The sequence below is a fragment of the Choloepus didactylus genome, chromosome 11, assembly GCF_015220235.1.
Source record: "Choloepus didactylus isolate mChoDid1 chromosome 11, mChoDid1.pri, whole genome shotgun sequence".
Lineage (NCBI taxonomy): Eukaryota > Metazoa > Chordata > Mammalia > Pilosa > Megalonychidae > Choloepus > Choloepus didactylus.
This window is the reverse complement of record NC_051317.1, coordinates 27,522,052-27,537,798: the sequence shown is the minus strand read 5'-3', so window position 1 is coordinate 27,537,798 and position 15,747 is coordinate 27,522,052. Positions and strand designations below refer to the sequence as shown.

At 47.1% G+C, this 15,747-nt stretch overlaps 1 protein-coding gene across 2 annotated transcripts in view; it reads right to left on the bottom strand.

Moving 5' to 3' along the window:
* Window positions 1-15,747, bottom strand: part of IRX1 (iroquois homeobox 1) — a 51,548-nt gene that overhangs the window by 23,968 nt on the left and 11,833 nt on the right. Inside the window, exon 4 of one of the 2 annotated variants that reach the window (XM_037799301.1) lies at window positions 8,312-9,487. The exons of the other annotated variant lie outside the window; for it this stretch is intronic. Within the exon in view, the coding sequence (XP_037655229.1) occupies window positions 9,427-9,487 (61 nt within the window). The 3' untranslated portion in view covers window positions 8,312-9,426. Of the gene's footprint in view, window positions 1-8,311; window positions 9,488-15,747 lie in introns of those variants that run through there. 2 annotated transcript variants of the gene reach the window in all.

Genomic DNA, 15,747 nt, shown 5'->3' with positions numbered 1-15,747 from the left:
GACTTCATGGGGATCCCCACTAAACAAAACGCCCCCCAGGACTGCACAACTGCAAGCCTAACTGTGCTTGCAGGAGACGGTGCTCCATCTCTGAGTGGCACTTTGGATACAGAGTTCTTTTTTATTTTCTTTTCCCACAAACCCGTGTGGAGTGTTCTCTGCCCAGGAGAGTGGGCAGTTTGCTGGTGTACTTGTGCACGCGGCATGGGAGCGGGCCTGAGTGTGCTCTCCACCCGTTCCTTCTGCACCTGTGTACATGAGCCAGAATACGCAGACGCGCCAGAAACACGCTTGACTTTAAAGGGCTCTCTGGGTACAGGACATACCACAGGGAGAGCTGGGTTAATTGATTCTATAACTTGAGGTGATGAGAACTTCCAAAAGATTAGAGCTATTACAGTTTTTTCTGATTATGAAACTTTTCTTTCTCATTTAAAAATGGGGGAGATGCAGGTAACTATGAGGAGGAAACGTAAATCAGTTATCTCACCATTTAATATTTTGTTGGTGGATTTCTCTCCAGGCTATTTTCAGTATTTTTAGATAAATATTTTTTTTTCAGGATTGTGATCAAGTTACAAATATAGTCAGCATCCTGCTTTTGTCACTTAGCATTACACCATAAATACATTCACATTATTAAATGTTTTTGAAACTTGTTTTTAATGCCCACATAGTTTTCATTGGGCAGTTGAATAAAAATCTATTTAACTAATCCTTTCTTTTGAAATCTCTAAGCAGTTTCTTGCACTTCACTATCATAAATAATATGATGGACACAAATTGTTTCCTAGAACTCTAATAATTTCCTCCCAAATCCCTGAAATTCAGACTCTTGAGTCAAGGAACACGAGCATAAGAGAACTCTGGATCAACGGTCCCAAGTCACCTTTCTGGTCTTACAAGCCATGGCTGGGAACCTCTACGTATCTTTGCAAATGTTGGATGGTGTAATGTTCTACCATCTTTGCAAATTTCATAGGAGAAAAATGATATCTCAACATTTGATTATTTTGGTTGTGAACAAAGTGGAACATTTTTTAAATGTTTTAATGGTCTGTTTATCTGTCCTCTTTTCTTATTTATTTTCAGTTTTCCTCTACGTAACATGAATATTCTTAATCCAGCCCAAAAATGTAGTCCTCTAAATCTCTCCACCCTTTCAGACTTCACAGAAATAAGAAAAACCGTTACCCTAGAATGACGATGACAATTATGCCACAAAATTGTACAGATGCAAAATGGCCATTTAAAACAGCCACACTGTTTTTCTTCATAAAGGCAAGACAAGAATGAAAGAAGATAGATAAGGTCTTTTAAAAGCTTTGCAACAACTAAAGGGTGGCAGAGTAAAACTGAAACTTTCAAAAAAGGAAAAAAACTGTATTCATTGGCCACTATAAATTTATAACAATTAAATTAAAACTTATTAGTCACAGTCTTGTGCTTTTTTTTTTTTTCAGGCAAATTGCTATCCTGATTTAGAATCACAGGACTATAAATATTTTTTAAAAGGTCTTCGTAACTTTAAAAACCACTGATGATAATTGTAATGATAAAACACAACTCACATTTATTGAGTATTTACTTCACATGTGCACTGGGCCAGCTGCTTTGCATGCTTTATTAAATTTTCCCTGCAGCCCATCTCTATGTGCAGACCGAAACTTAGGGCAAAGATCCAATAGGTCTAACTTCTTGAACCCACATATCTTTCACCCCAAATCCTGTGCTTAATCACTATGTAACCGCAAATAATTTAAAGAAATCCAGGAGGAAACCCCATATTACAATATTTCATGTCTGCTTTTTGTTTACAGATCTTAAGATTAGTAGAGCCCCAATTACCATGTTTTAGAACCGTGTGTGTGCTGGTTGAGGTCAAGCCCAAACATCCATTAGAAGCCTTTATTCTCTTCTGCAGACAGCAATTCCTAAGGATGGGATGAGGCTCCCTCTGTGGGTGTTCTCATACCATATTCTCATCAAACTTACCCTGGACCCAACTAGAAACGTGGAATGTTAGGTGTATTGCCTAAATGAAAAGATAATAATACATTAACCCATTTATGATTTAACCAGAGATGTCTACCTGTATTTAGAAGTATAAAGTTCTGTTCTCTTGTGTTTCCTAAGAGACTGATCTAGAAAAATAAACTTTCAATTGTGAACTAACACATTCCCTTCTTAATCTATCTTTGTTGTGGCTTAGGTGGGTATAAAGTGAATTAGCAGCAATGAATTCTCATGAGTTAAACTAGAAAAGATTTCCTAATACATCTAATCTTCCAAGTTTCTGTCTCTACTACGACTTCAGAGAAACAACAAAATCTGGAGTGAACAGATGAAGTGTCCCATCCCCAATGTTCTCCAGTTTATTCATCTTTATTCACTACGTGACATTCCAAGTCTACCAACTGACATCACCTGGGGACAAACATGCCCCATGTCTCGTAGTCTTAGAAAAAAGAATAAAATTACTCATCTCTTACGTACCTTTCTTTTTAGTATAGAGAAAAACATCCCCTGGATTGCTCTTGGCTAAGAGTCAAAATTAGGGCTGTGGCCTTGGGGAAAAGGCCACTTGGGTGGGATTGAGATGGAAGTCAAGATTCCCCGGAGCTCGGAGGGGAGAAGTCCAAGATGGGATCGCGTTGAGTGATGAGACGGATGCCCGGGAGGCCAGCGCCTCGTCACAGGTTTGCAGAGGTCAGTCGCCCTGCGGGCAGAGCTGGCGCCTCGCAGCCCACTTGCTCCTGCAGGTTTGAGAGTGAGGGAACTCGGGGACCACTGTGGGAATGCACCCTGCTGACCCACGTGGCTGCAGGAACCTATCACAGGTGGAGCATTTCACCCCCATCCTACTAATGCAGGGGTTACGTTTGTCAGTCTAGAACATTAGGAACCTACAAGTTCATTATTATACTATTAAAACAAGCCCTCAAATTTAGCACCTTTTTAACTGAGATGTAGAACAGAAGCAGGGAGTACAGTTTCCCAGGAGCAAGCCATCTGGGCTGTTCAGAAGAACGCCCCAGAAGGTGAGGCACGGTACGTGGTCCTGGCGAGGAGGACAGTTCAACCTGGGCACACTCGACACACAGGTGTGCAGAGTGGTCTGCAAACGCAGCTGGAAGGTTCAGCTTCTACAGAAATGGTTCCTGAGCAGTTTGCTTCAACTGTGTATGGGGAGTCAATCACTTCAGAAGTACTTGCCGTCCTCCCCCAGGCTCCCTTCACCCTGTTCCATGCCACAACGCAGGATCAGTCCGGGCTCAGACCCCGTGGAACTCCACAAGCATCAGGGCATCCATGACCATGAATCGACAGTCCAGGTGTCTGATTTCAAACAGCACATTCCCACGGTTGACTCGTCCAGGTGCCGGGGCTCGTGGCCAGCCTGCCAGACCCAGAGAAAAGCACGGCTCCAACCCTGCTCTCTTCAGAGACGCACTTGCAGGATTTCTCTTCTTTCTCCTTCTGTTTTTTTTGTTTTTTTTTGCACGCTGTCTTAAATGCTTAGGCTTTTCTTTTGGTATTTGCTCCCTTTCTGGTAGGTTATTGGCTGTGCACATTCCTTTTTGCCTTCCTGTGACTGCAACGTTGTTGCATTTTGCATCTCCTGAACCTGGGTTGGATGTGGGCCTATCAGCCCACCCAGGAAGTTGGATTCCCCTTATTTGTTCAATGGGGTCCAGAGAAAAGCTTTCCAATGGCTTCCTGAGGAGGAAAAGGCAATTGTTGGTGCCTCTGCCATTTTAGAAATGCAAATTATTTTGCCAAGTCCCCGACCATGGCCATAGCTAAATAAAGGTGAACAATGGAAAAGCTACACATGCGTTCATCATACAATCCAGGAATCAAACTCCTGGGTATTTACCCACAGGAGTTGAAAACAGGCCCACACAGAAACCTGCACACCAGTGTTCATAGCAGCTCTATTCATGTTGGCCACAAATGGGAAGCAACCAATTTGGGGAGGGAGTGGAACTCTATGGTTTCTGTGCAATTTTTCTGTAAACCTAAAATTGTTCTGAAAATAAAGTTTATTTAAAAAAAAAAAAGCGAAACGTGGTCGTCTGCCACTGCCCGGCTGGGCAGCAGGAGCAGGTCACACTTCTCGGCTCCGAGGGCCACGTGCTCACTCTTGGCACGGGGGTGGCCTCAGTCTACACCCCCGGAGCCTTCCCGTGCATCCACCTCATTAACTATGGGGAAGCAGACAGGATTGGCCTCTGTGCTGCACGGTTTCACCTTTGTCCCTGACTCACTCTGTACATTCTCCCAACTCCCCAACTTGCTTCTTCCTAAATTTCTCAAGGGATAAAATACCCAAAGGGATGCAGGCCAGATGGCCCACGATCTGGGCTCGAGGGAGGCCAGAGCTGGTTCTGATCCCTGTGGAATATACACAGCTGCCAACAGACATCCGGTGGTGGCACAACGTGGCTGGAGCTTCGCTCTTTGCGGAGGGGCTCCAAGGACCCTTCAGATCAGCTGCTAAAGTCACTGCATGTGTGCCATCAAGCAGAAGGCTTAATCTATTAAAAGCAAATTTAAGAATTTATTCCTTTTGGACTGCTGACATCTGGGCACCATTATATAAGTGCACACCATGCTTCATTTACTTGAGATTAATGTCTGTCAAAGAGAAAGCAGTGGTGTGTCTCTTCCCAGCTTAGAGCTTTCACCAAAACAGGGGACAGTCGTTAACCTGCTCATAAATCCAAACAATACCTCTGCCAAGCCAGCAGGAAAGCACTGGCTGCCAGCAGATCCACTGGCGTCCAAGTGTGACTGTAACTGAAGTCATGCCCTGAGTCCCCACAGGGAACCAGGGCTGGTCCTTACCTGAGAGTATGGATGGGATGCTGGGCATGGTATCAGTGTAAATCAGAGGAGGGGGAGGGAGAGCTGGGTGAGCACCTGGTTCTCCCCGAGAAGGACAGAAACGTGCGTCGGCAAGACGTGCCAGGGAGCCAATGGAGAGCAGAGGGCGGGGGGGGGCAGTGGGGTGCAGGCCATGAGGTGCTGCCCAGGCCTCCTGCCGTGTCACAAAGCTCAGTGGCCCATCACCAGGACAACTCAGCATCACCTTGGACTCATCAGCGGCAGGAAGTGGACTGGCAGGGCTCACTCGAAACTTGGCTTCCAGTGTCACAATTCATGGGACCACTGCACCTCCCACTTTTACCAGCAGGGGGTGCTGCAGAGCCCAGAGCCACATATCCCTGCCCCCAGCTGCCCAACACCCCAGGGAAGGCAGGGCTAAAAAGCTGTCCCAAGTCCACTGTCGTGACCTGCACAAGATGCAAAGTTTGAAGGACTTGAGCCCCATCACGTTATGCAGGAAGGAGGGGGCTTAAACATAGGGCTCATGGGCTGTTCCCAGCTTGGCAGGACTGCAGTTTGGGCTGGATAATTCTTGATTGTGGGAAACTGTCCTGTGAACTGTGATTGTGATGCTCAGCGTCATCCCTGGACCCTCCCCAGTAGATGCTGGTAGCAATTCCCCCAGCGTCTCCAGACATGGCTAAATGGCCCCACTGAAAACAAGTAGGCTAATGAATGGAGCATGGGGAACAATCCATCACCAGCAAACATATGAAAAACATAATATCTAATGACAGTGAGAGGCCCATCCCAGAAATGTGCACCCAAACAACAGGTCGTGCAGTTTAGAGACAGGACCAGCTGATGTCAGCTGACGTCACACCCCTTACCTGGGCTGACTCTGACACCCTGGCCAGCTGTCTCCCTAACCGGGAGCTTCCTGGGGCCAGGGGCCCACTCTGTGCTCATGACAGCACCAGTATTAAGTATACATCAGTTTGTAAATCGGTTTGATTTACAGCATCGATGCAACTAATTTCAAAGACATCAGCTCTTGCAAACTCCTCAGTAAATTAGGCAAAGATTTACTTTGCCTAAAGTAATGAAAACATCAAACACATTATGCCAAGGGAAACCTGAAAAGGATGGCAGATCCTTAAAGGGAACTTTTTTCCAATAGAATCAAAGCCCCCTTGGTTCTTTGCTCCACGGCGCCTGGTGCACCATCGGGCTTTAAAGGATGTTTGTGGGTTGAAGCAGTTCCAGGGCACAGCCCCACCGCTGGGGGGCCCATGTTTGCAGAACGCGTGGGCATGCTCTGTCAGGGAAAGGGGGGCCCCGACACCTCTTCTCCCAGTCCTGGTGGGCTGCTATGCATCCTGGGTGTGACGTTGTTTGCTTCCTCGTCTTCTCCCACCTGGGCTGAGCACAGGACCCTCTGTCGTGGGGGAGTGGCCCCCACAGTTTAAATTCCTACCTGCACTGACATTCCTCTGGCTTTCAAAAACCATCAGTGGGTGGAACCATGTTCTTCTCATCTTCAGCAGTGATCAGAGATGCACAGACGATTTATGCATGAGCTCGGTTATCTTCTTTCTTCGTCCAGCTCAAAGAGTGTTGAACGTGACAAAACCTCATTGCATGGGACTATGGCAGTGGTTGCAACGGAGGCAGCTCCCATGCTTTGAAAAGCCCATACCCAGACAAAGCAGGCCCTGGAGGGTTCTAGAAACTGCCTCCTTCCCTTGCCCACTTCATTCAAGGTCCTTTGTAGACCTGACCTCAAGAAGAGGCCACCAGGATAAATTCACTTTATCTCTGAACCATTTCTGTTTGACTCACAACCTAGCTGAAAGGAAATTTGGAATTACCATCTTTCTACAACAATTAGTTGTATGAATAACAGTAACAGTAATGGGACAAAATAATCAGGGATTGGGTGGAATTTAGAGGAATTTGATTCCCTGAGAGCTAAACTTCCTTAATGGAAATGACCCAAAGGCTAAACCAAACACGATGTCACTCCTGCCAGTCTGGGCTGCAGCCGACTGCAAAATGAGCTCTGACAGCAGAAGAGAACAGCCGGCTGAGCGCCCGTTCCCTGAGCCTCGGTTTTGGTTGGAAAGGCCCACCCGTCATCGCAAGGGGAGCTGATTGTCAGATGCCCAAGGACAGCAGTCGAGGAGACAGGAATTTGGTTTAGCAAGGAAAATCTCCGATCAGAACATGTGAATTGATATCTGGAATGCAGTGATGAGACCAGGAAATTCGGGGAGACTGGGAATCCCATCCTGCCCGGGAGCCCACAAACAGCCCCTGGGTCTGGCTATCTACTTGCAGCTAAAGGGTGGTGATGTTGACTGTGTTTACAAAGTTAAAGAGCATAAGGAAATCTAGCTCGTGTCACAGGAAGATAATTCAGGGAGCTGTGTTCTCAGAGGGTCTGCTTAGAACTTTGCAGGAGACGCTGGTTTTACTTTGTGATTTAAAATTATTATCCAGGAACCTCAGTGGCCCCAAGTGCAGGTCCACTGGCCTCCTTCTGTGACAGAATTCCGGTCACTGACAAGCTCCTCATGGTGTCACACTTTTTATCATGAGATTATACATCCTCACAGATCATCCTTATGGACAAAGAGCCATGTCTGTTTAAAAAGTCAAAGAAAATTCACCAAGTTAGAACCATCTGCCTGATTCAATATAAAGACATTAAAGCATCACTATTTGGCTGAAGCATCTCTCTCATATATGAGAAGGACCAACCACCTCATTTATGAGATGGTCCGTTTTCTCTTGGCTAACGTGCATTATTAAAAATATCGTCATGAAACCTTAATATTCATTTCATGTTCCGTTGTTAGAACACACATCTTGGACACATCACACAAGACGGGAAAGAAAGAAAGAGTTGTACTCATTTTGGAGTGACCTGAATTTAGCATCAGATGTGCAAATCATGACATGAAATGCTGGTGGAGAGATAAAAGTCGGACCACATGCTGACAGATATTAGTGGCAGATGTGATTGTCGAAAGAACGCCGGCATTTCCGCTGAGGACCGCTGTCTCCTCCGACGTGGAGGCGAGCACGATTCCCAATGAAAGTACACTTTGTTCCCTGCCTTCACATGGTCTCAATATTGGCAGTTGTTGTTTACTTGTACTATTTAAAAAGTCAAACGTTATCCTGTCGTGTACCCATATACAGCTGGGCCCTGGAGATGGCCGTTCATAAAGGCCCAACTCCACGTGCTAAAAATAAGTGCTTTACCTTCCCACCGAGTCCAGCTATATGTGTACACATACGTGCACACCCACCTGTATATAAATAAATAACTGGTTTTCTCTGTCGGTTCCTATGGTTTTCCGCCCTAGGACGTTTTCCCTGACCACCGACCCCCACCCCGTCTCATAGCTCTCCGCCCCCAGACACCCATTAATTGACTGCAAACACAACTTTATTGTGAAATGACTGCAGCTTTATTAAGCAACTGGATTTACAGGCAATAACATAATCAATATAACATTAATATAGCACATAATTAAACGCGATCCTTACAAGGTCGTGCTTGTAGCCTGAAATACACAGGAGTTAATTGTTTTCACCGATACCATTAGCCACAGGGATTTGAAACCCAGCTCGGAATAACACAGTCCCCAGTTGTTCTTATTCCTTTATAAGGAATGATCCTGGAAACCTGCTGGAACGCTGTATGTCCGTCGGCTCCCCCAGGTGGGGGACACGGTCACTCAGCCAATCGAGGCTCTAAGACGAGAGGTGAAGTGCAAACTGCATTTAGCTTGGTTCTCCACTAGTAAGAAAAGGACCAACCCACAGGCTTTGAAAAGTGGCCACAGAGCAGAGCACATCTGCTCCACGGTGGCAGGGCTCATCCTCCCGGAGGGAAAGCAGCGTGTTGACTTGGGCACCATGTGGTCACATTTTAAATTCTGGGAAGTCCCTTCAAAATACTTTTTCGATGATCCCAGAAAGAACCTATTACGGGAAGGAAACGTTTTAAGTGGGAATGCGGCTCATTTGCTCAGCTGGTGGAACGTTTGAAAGGCAGACGCTGCAGGGGGAGACGCTGAGAGGGAGGTGCCTCTAGCATCACTCGCTCAAGCGTCGGAGCCACACTGGGCCCCCGGGGGGCATCTTACCTGGGTCCTCTCTAATTTCAATAAATAGGAACTCACAGCTTCCACGTGCCCTTCATTACCTCCCAACAACAACATTAAGTGCTTAATTTAAATGAAATAGCTACATTAAGTGTGACTTGAACACAGGAGCGTAGGAAACCATCTTTTCGCCATTGAGCCTCATCTGCAGCTAGCCACGGTGAGGAAAGCTGAGTCGTCCCATCAGCTATTTGCACGCAGGGTTCACTTCCCAAGCAGCATAGACCAAGGGCTTTGCAGCAAAGCCTCTGACCCTGGCGTGGTCACAGGGGCAGAGGAAAACGCCATGCAGCTGAGGGCCAGGTGCAGGACTTAGGAATTTTAGGGGCTCTTTGAATAAGTTTTCCTGTGGAGCCAGGATGGATCAGAAGCAGCGTGGAGGCCAGCAGCTAGTGGAGGGCTGCAGGTCCTTTAATCACTCTCCACGCGAGACAGCCCCAAGGTGCTGGCATCCAAACAAGTAGCTGCATTCACACCTAAAAGGCACAAAGACCGGATCATCAGGATCAGGGCAGTGGGGATGGCAGAGCCTCGGGATCTAGATGAGGAACCACGCGGTCAGGCCCAAGGACAGCTGGCGACATAGTCAAAGGGAGGACAATCGCCGGGACACGGGCCCAGTTCCACTGAACTGTGGACCCACCCACTGGGCTGCCGGGGTCCGGATGGGGAGTGAAGAGCCGACCCTGGAAAAGCGACATGGCTGGATCCGATTCAGGCATGAGCTGCATGTGGCGTGAGCGGGCCATCCCTGCAGACAACCTAGGGCAGAGCGGAATTGCTGAGGTGCCGGTTCCCTCTACATCCCCTCCATCCTCCCTGCCTCTTCTCCTTTGGGGTGTCCTTTGGGGTGTGTTGGCTCAGCGCCTCACACATTCCTTACGGTTCTTCCTGGCAAGGCTCACTGTGCGTTCACGTTGACCACAGGCCACGCTCTCCATCCCCAGGCAGAGGTGTGGGCCTTGGAAAATCCATTTAGCCTCCTTGGGATTCATTTGCCACCAGTGACATGAGGCTTTTGGTGCCCTAAAGTATCTGTGAATCTATGAATATGAGACAAAGAAAACCTGGGGATACGAGACTTCCTCCAGGTAGACACAGCTCCATCCACACATACAGGGAGAAAAGGGAGGGCTTATGGGCTCCAATAGATCCCACAGCTACGCTGACCAGATTAGCGATGGCCAGTGCGTCTCTCCTCCTCTGCACCTACACCAGTCTTCAACACAGGCACACACTTATACACACACACACACGCAATACTCAAACACAGGCATCCCACTCACTCACACATGTGCACATACGTGCACATGCAGACACGTGTGCACACACATGCACGACACACATGCACGTCATTTACTGAACTACAAACACCCAAGGTTGAGGTGCCACTGAGGGAGTTCACTAGATCCCACACATCATAAACCAAAAGTTGACCAGATCATGAGGTCTGATGACACATTCCACGAAGGGCTGCGTCTCTGCTTTCTCAGAGTGACCTGGGGCTGAGCAAGCACATGACTGTGCCTTCCTACGCTGCCCCCCTGCTCTTGCCACGTGTCTCTCCCTGCCTCACGTGCTCCCAGAAGACTGGCACCCACTCAGGGGCACTCTTGGTGGAGCTCTGCCTGGTGAGTGAGGAGCCACAGGAAGATTGGGGGAGAGAGGAAAGGGAGGAAGAGGCAAAAAGCAAAGGAGACTGGCCCTCGGCTTTCCTACGGCTTTTAGCCTTTCCAATTCTGAGTTTTTCAAATGTCCAGGTTGGCTCCAGAGCACGTGACCCCACTAAGGGGTGCTACAAAACCCTGCAGCACCAAGTCAGAATGCAGGGGAAGCAGGAAGACAGAACGGACTGCAAATATTTCAAGCCATGGACACCCTGTTCCAGGCAGAACTCAAACGTCTATGGCAGAGGAAACAGTGCTACCTTCGCACAGAGAGAATGCTGGAAATGATGTGCCGGCTTGTTCTGTTTTGGCATAAAAAGACATCATCAAGGGAAGATTTTATAGTATTGCCTACTGAGGAGAGAAAGAAGCAACAGGATTTTAAAAAGAAGTTGACCTTATGATGGACCAGCTCCATCGGTCAGGGGCCCGCCGTGGACCGTGGAGGTTCTGCTGGGTGCCAGCACACATCACTCGAATGCTTTCCAAGCAAGTAAGCCTCCATATCCCTTAAAACTTCAGAAAGACAGCCACTAGGATAGCTCAGAGGAGGACACAGGAAGGGCCCCAGAGTGTCCAGATCTAATGGAGACGCTGCATTCAGGTGCACAGACGGGCTAGTTAGAAGTCCAGTTTCCAAGGTGACACCTGAGCTCCAGTCTCGCCATCTCTAAAATTATGCAAATAATACACCATCAACCTCAGCAAGGTGTGGGGTTAAATCAACCAGAGCTCCAGGCACCCGGCTACTGCTCGGTAGACATTAGGAACTCGATGATCAAAACTCAGGTCCAAGGGAGTTGACATGTCCACTGACTGCTACAGGTCTAATACCAAGGGCACTGAATGTCCGTCTGTCTCCTCCATGTGCTGCATGTGTGAATACAGCTGTCTGTGTGCAAAGACATTTTGAAGTCATCTCCTGCAAAGCTGCAAAGTAGTAAGGTAAGGTTTAGCTCTCCATGATATGAATTGCTTTTTACCATCAACATGTGGACCCATCACTGATTTTTTGCTCACATGGGTGGGCAAGGCATTTTTATAAGTTTGATACCCCCTAAAAACATATGAGCTCAAAGACGTGAAGCAATGTGCAATGTTAGGGGCCAGGGGGTTACGTAACTCTGGGGAGATGTAGCCTTCTGTTGCCAAAAGGGAAGAGACGTTGCAGAAATATTTTAAAAGCCCCAGAGGGATTCTTGCACATCAAAAGCTATTCGAAATGAACAGTTGACTCTGATAATTGTAAATATATCAGAAACATGTGGATTGAATTCATTCCTTTAAAATTATGGATGGTGTGCAGCATCTGAACACCTCAAACTTTCTAAAAATATTTGGGGTTCAAAGTAAGTATTTTAAGGAAAATCGAAGCCATATGTTTCTGATTCATTTATCTTTAGCTTATCGAATTGTTGCTTGTTTTTAACAGAATTTAAAACCTGCCCAAGAAGGCTTGGGAATGTCCTTAATAATTTTTTTTTTAAATCTTTCTTTTTAGAAAGAGGAAGAAGTATTTCCCAAGAGAAAATGAATTTGAGTCTCTATAGAATAGGCTGGTTTAAAACTTGGCTTAAAAAATCTTTTCTATTTTTACTTTGAAATAAGGGTCAGGGAGATGGAAATGGGGGGGGAGGGTGCACTGGATTTAATGATCTTTTTTATATCACATTTTGTTCATCATTCCTTCTGTTGGTGGGCACTTGAGTTGACTCCACCTTTCAGATATTGTGATTTTTTTTTGGTTTCTTTGCTTTTTCTCTAGAAGGGTTTCCTGGGTTTCCTTGTTCTTACTCCGGAGCCCTTCTGCGGTCAGCGCTCGCCTCTTCTCGGCACCGTTTTGGACTCGGACGACGCACAAAGACTATTTTATTGTACTTGTAACCAGAGGTGCTGAGTACGACACAGACTTACTCTCAGCCAGCCTCGGCTTGGCTGTCCACTGAATGAGAAACTCTGACTGATGCATCCATTTAGCTCTCTATGTCTTGGACAACTGCCACTTGATTCTTGAATTATCAACAGCATGGCGAGGAAAAAGGAAAAATGTTGCATACAAATGAAGGTTAACTATGTGCACCAACAATCAGTGACCTAGGGTGGACGGAAGGCCCTGGAAATGGCCTGTGTGTAGACTGCAGAGCCCAGAAATGCTGGTTCTGCTGGGTGAACACCAGATTGGGCAGGCACGTACGTTCCCACCGTTAGTCAGGAGGCAGGGAACGCTCTGTCATTTCCTCTTTGCTTGCTGCTAGTAAATAACTTGGCTACCCACAGGCAGCTCCACGGTCATGACTCCCCAGGGGAACCCATCCCAGATGGCCTGGACAGGGGCAGAGCAGTGTACAGATGCCCAGAAGGCTCTCCACCCTCCAACCTGCATAACTAACATTTCTCCTTTAGACATTACTTTGTTTGGTTCTGCCTTGCTTGAAAATCTCCCAGCCCCAGTTCTAATGTCACTGAACTAGGAGAGATGGCACTTTAAACTCGAGTCTGCTGAAACTTGGGGGAAGTCATTTCATGCAGGTTAGGGCCTCCAAGTGTGGCCTGCACCCTTGGCTTTGGAGTTACCCTCCTTTGGAATGCAGTTTACGGGGCCTGCCCCATGCCTGCAAGGGCAGGGACTGGGGGTGTCGGAGGCTGCTGGGGAACATGCATTTTCATCATGCTTTCCTAAAGGTCCTTCTGCATCCTTCTACAGAAGAGAGTGGGGTGAGAAGTATCTGGAAAAGAAAAGACTAAAGAGATGTTAATTACTCTGAGAGACACAGGGTCCTGGTCCTCCTTCTCACAGGCAGGCCCCAACTTGAGCAGCCCTTCCCGGGTCTCACTCATCAGACCTCTGATGGAGCAAGGTGTCCCCAGCCTGTCCTCCTTGGAGACCCAGCCTGCAGGTCAGCTCAGGCAGCCTGGTTCTGGCAGCCAGAATGCTGCACTGCAACAAATTATGGAGATCGGGGGGCCCCTGGCATTTTGCCCATCAATAGTTCTCTGCAAATCCAACGTGGTAGGTCCCAGTCTCTAATTATTCTTGGGACCAGCTTGGAAATGTTTAATGCTCCTTTAGGAGTATTTAAAGTCAGAGCAATATGTTCTTTTGTATATTAAACATATTTATTTTGCTGCACAATTCTATCCACTTGACTCTCATTATCGTGACACTATACTTAACAGCTTTTTAAATTTTTTCATAAATAAGGTGCTGTCTGCTGAGTCATCTGAGGCCACAGTGCACACAGCAAATGTCAGCCCAGCACCAGGCTAGGAGAGCTGCCCGCTGACAGCCAAGGTTCTCAAAAAGAAAGGCTCTGAGAGTGAAGACAAAGGGATAAGGAAGCAAAAGGCAGACCATAATCGAGAGGCGTCAGCAGTGGGTTATTGAGGGCCAGGGATAGGACACAGAATGGGAAAATTCTAGTTCAGGGCATAATGGTCTAAACGTATCCTTAAAATGTTCTTCAAAGTTGGAGGAATGATAGAAACCCAGCCAGAATTTAGTGGTCAGACCGTTAAGCTTGGGGCATTTATATCTTTCTGCAGAGAGCATCTGTTAAAGGTCTGTATGGCTCAGTCACACATGAACAAAAATAAAAGTCCCTCAGTTCACACGTGTGCCCGAGGCCTGCTCACCCGGCCTCCCCCGAGGTCCTCTGGGGCCGGAGCAAAGACAAGCAGTGGAGAGAGGGCACTTCGCTGGCCGAGCCTCGCCGTGGTTGGGAGAGTGTCTACCGCTGACGTTTGTAGGGAGCTCTGCATTGTCAGCCTTGGGGGGCACCATCACTCACCTCACTAGAGTGTTTCCCACCCTTCATGGGGAGTTTCCCCTTAGAAGCAATAAATAAATAAAAGAGGACATACACATGGGCACACACATACACACACACAGCTGTATGAACGGAGCAAGGGAGGAAAAGAAAACACCTGACCAGGAACTTGAGCTTTCCCTGCTTAGCCTCAATTCAACCCCCTGCTTTCAGTGATACCATACCAAATCTATACTGAGGCTAATATATTTGCATTGCTGGTTTCCATTTTATTTTTGACAACTCACGGCAGGATAGCAAAGTCAAAAATCGACCATTCTGATCATCGGAATGCATCTGTAGCAAATCCACACAGAAACAACTTCCTGGTGGCATTTTTACACAAGGGGCCCCATGCCAGTCCCAGTATGCAAACAAAAACTCCAGACGGCTCCTCCTACCTGATAACAAATAAATCAGATGGCAGAGGGTGGCTTGGCCCAGGACTTGCTACAGGCTATGGTCTGTAATGAGGCATCCCCACACTAATTATGAAGCTTATTAAAGAGAATTGTTTCCCTCGTACTCCAGTGCAGGCTGTAGTTATGTTAAAAGAGAGAGGCCACCAGGAGCAAGCAGCCCGCAGCCACCCACTCAGCAAAGCAAGACAACTCGGGCTCCACCAGCCTGGGGAGCAAATCCTAGAAACAATAGTACTGCGTTGGCAAATTGGTCAGGATAAATTTGATAGAGAGGCAGGTGAGAATCGCAACAGCTTGGTGAAAATTCACACATCACAGCCTCCCTGCTCTCTAACATCTGCCAGGCAAGGACCCGAGAAACTGTCAAAAGCAAACACCACCAGTCAGTATTTGATTATTCAACTTATTCGGAGTCTTCTCTAAGGTTGCAAAAGCAATATTTTAATGTACTCTTTCAGGAGGGTAGGGGAAAAAAAAGATTAATAAAGATGTTAGGAGGCTGAACTGCTGTGAGATTTGTTTAATTATTCCCCTCAGGACTGGCCCCACAATCTGCTGACATTTAGCCCCGACCTTGCAAATCCTCAGTAAATATTAATATATCAACTCAAACAGGGACCGTTGTTTTATTGGTTCACGGAGCTCGGAGAGATTCGCCACAGCAGTGAAAAATAATGCGCAGAACTGAGGAAGCACGCAGCTTTGATTTCACCTTCTGCCACACACATGGGCTGCAGCACCAACAAAATGGAAATGCTGTGACTTAGGCAGATACCTTTGCTTCCCTTTGTAGGGCCCGCTGGAATCATCCCAAAACCACAGTGGCAAGAGATTAGAAAAG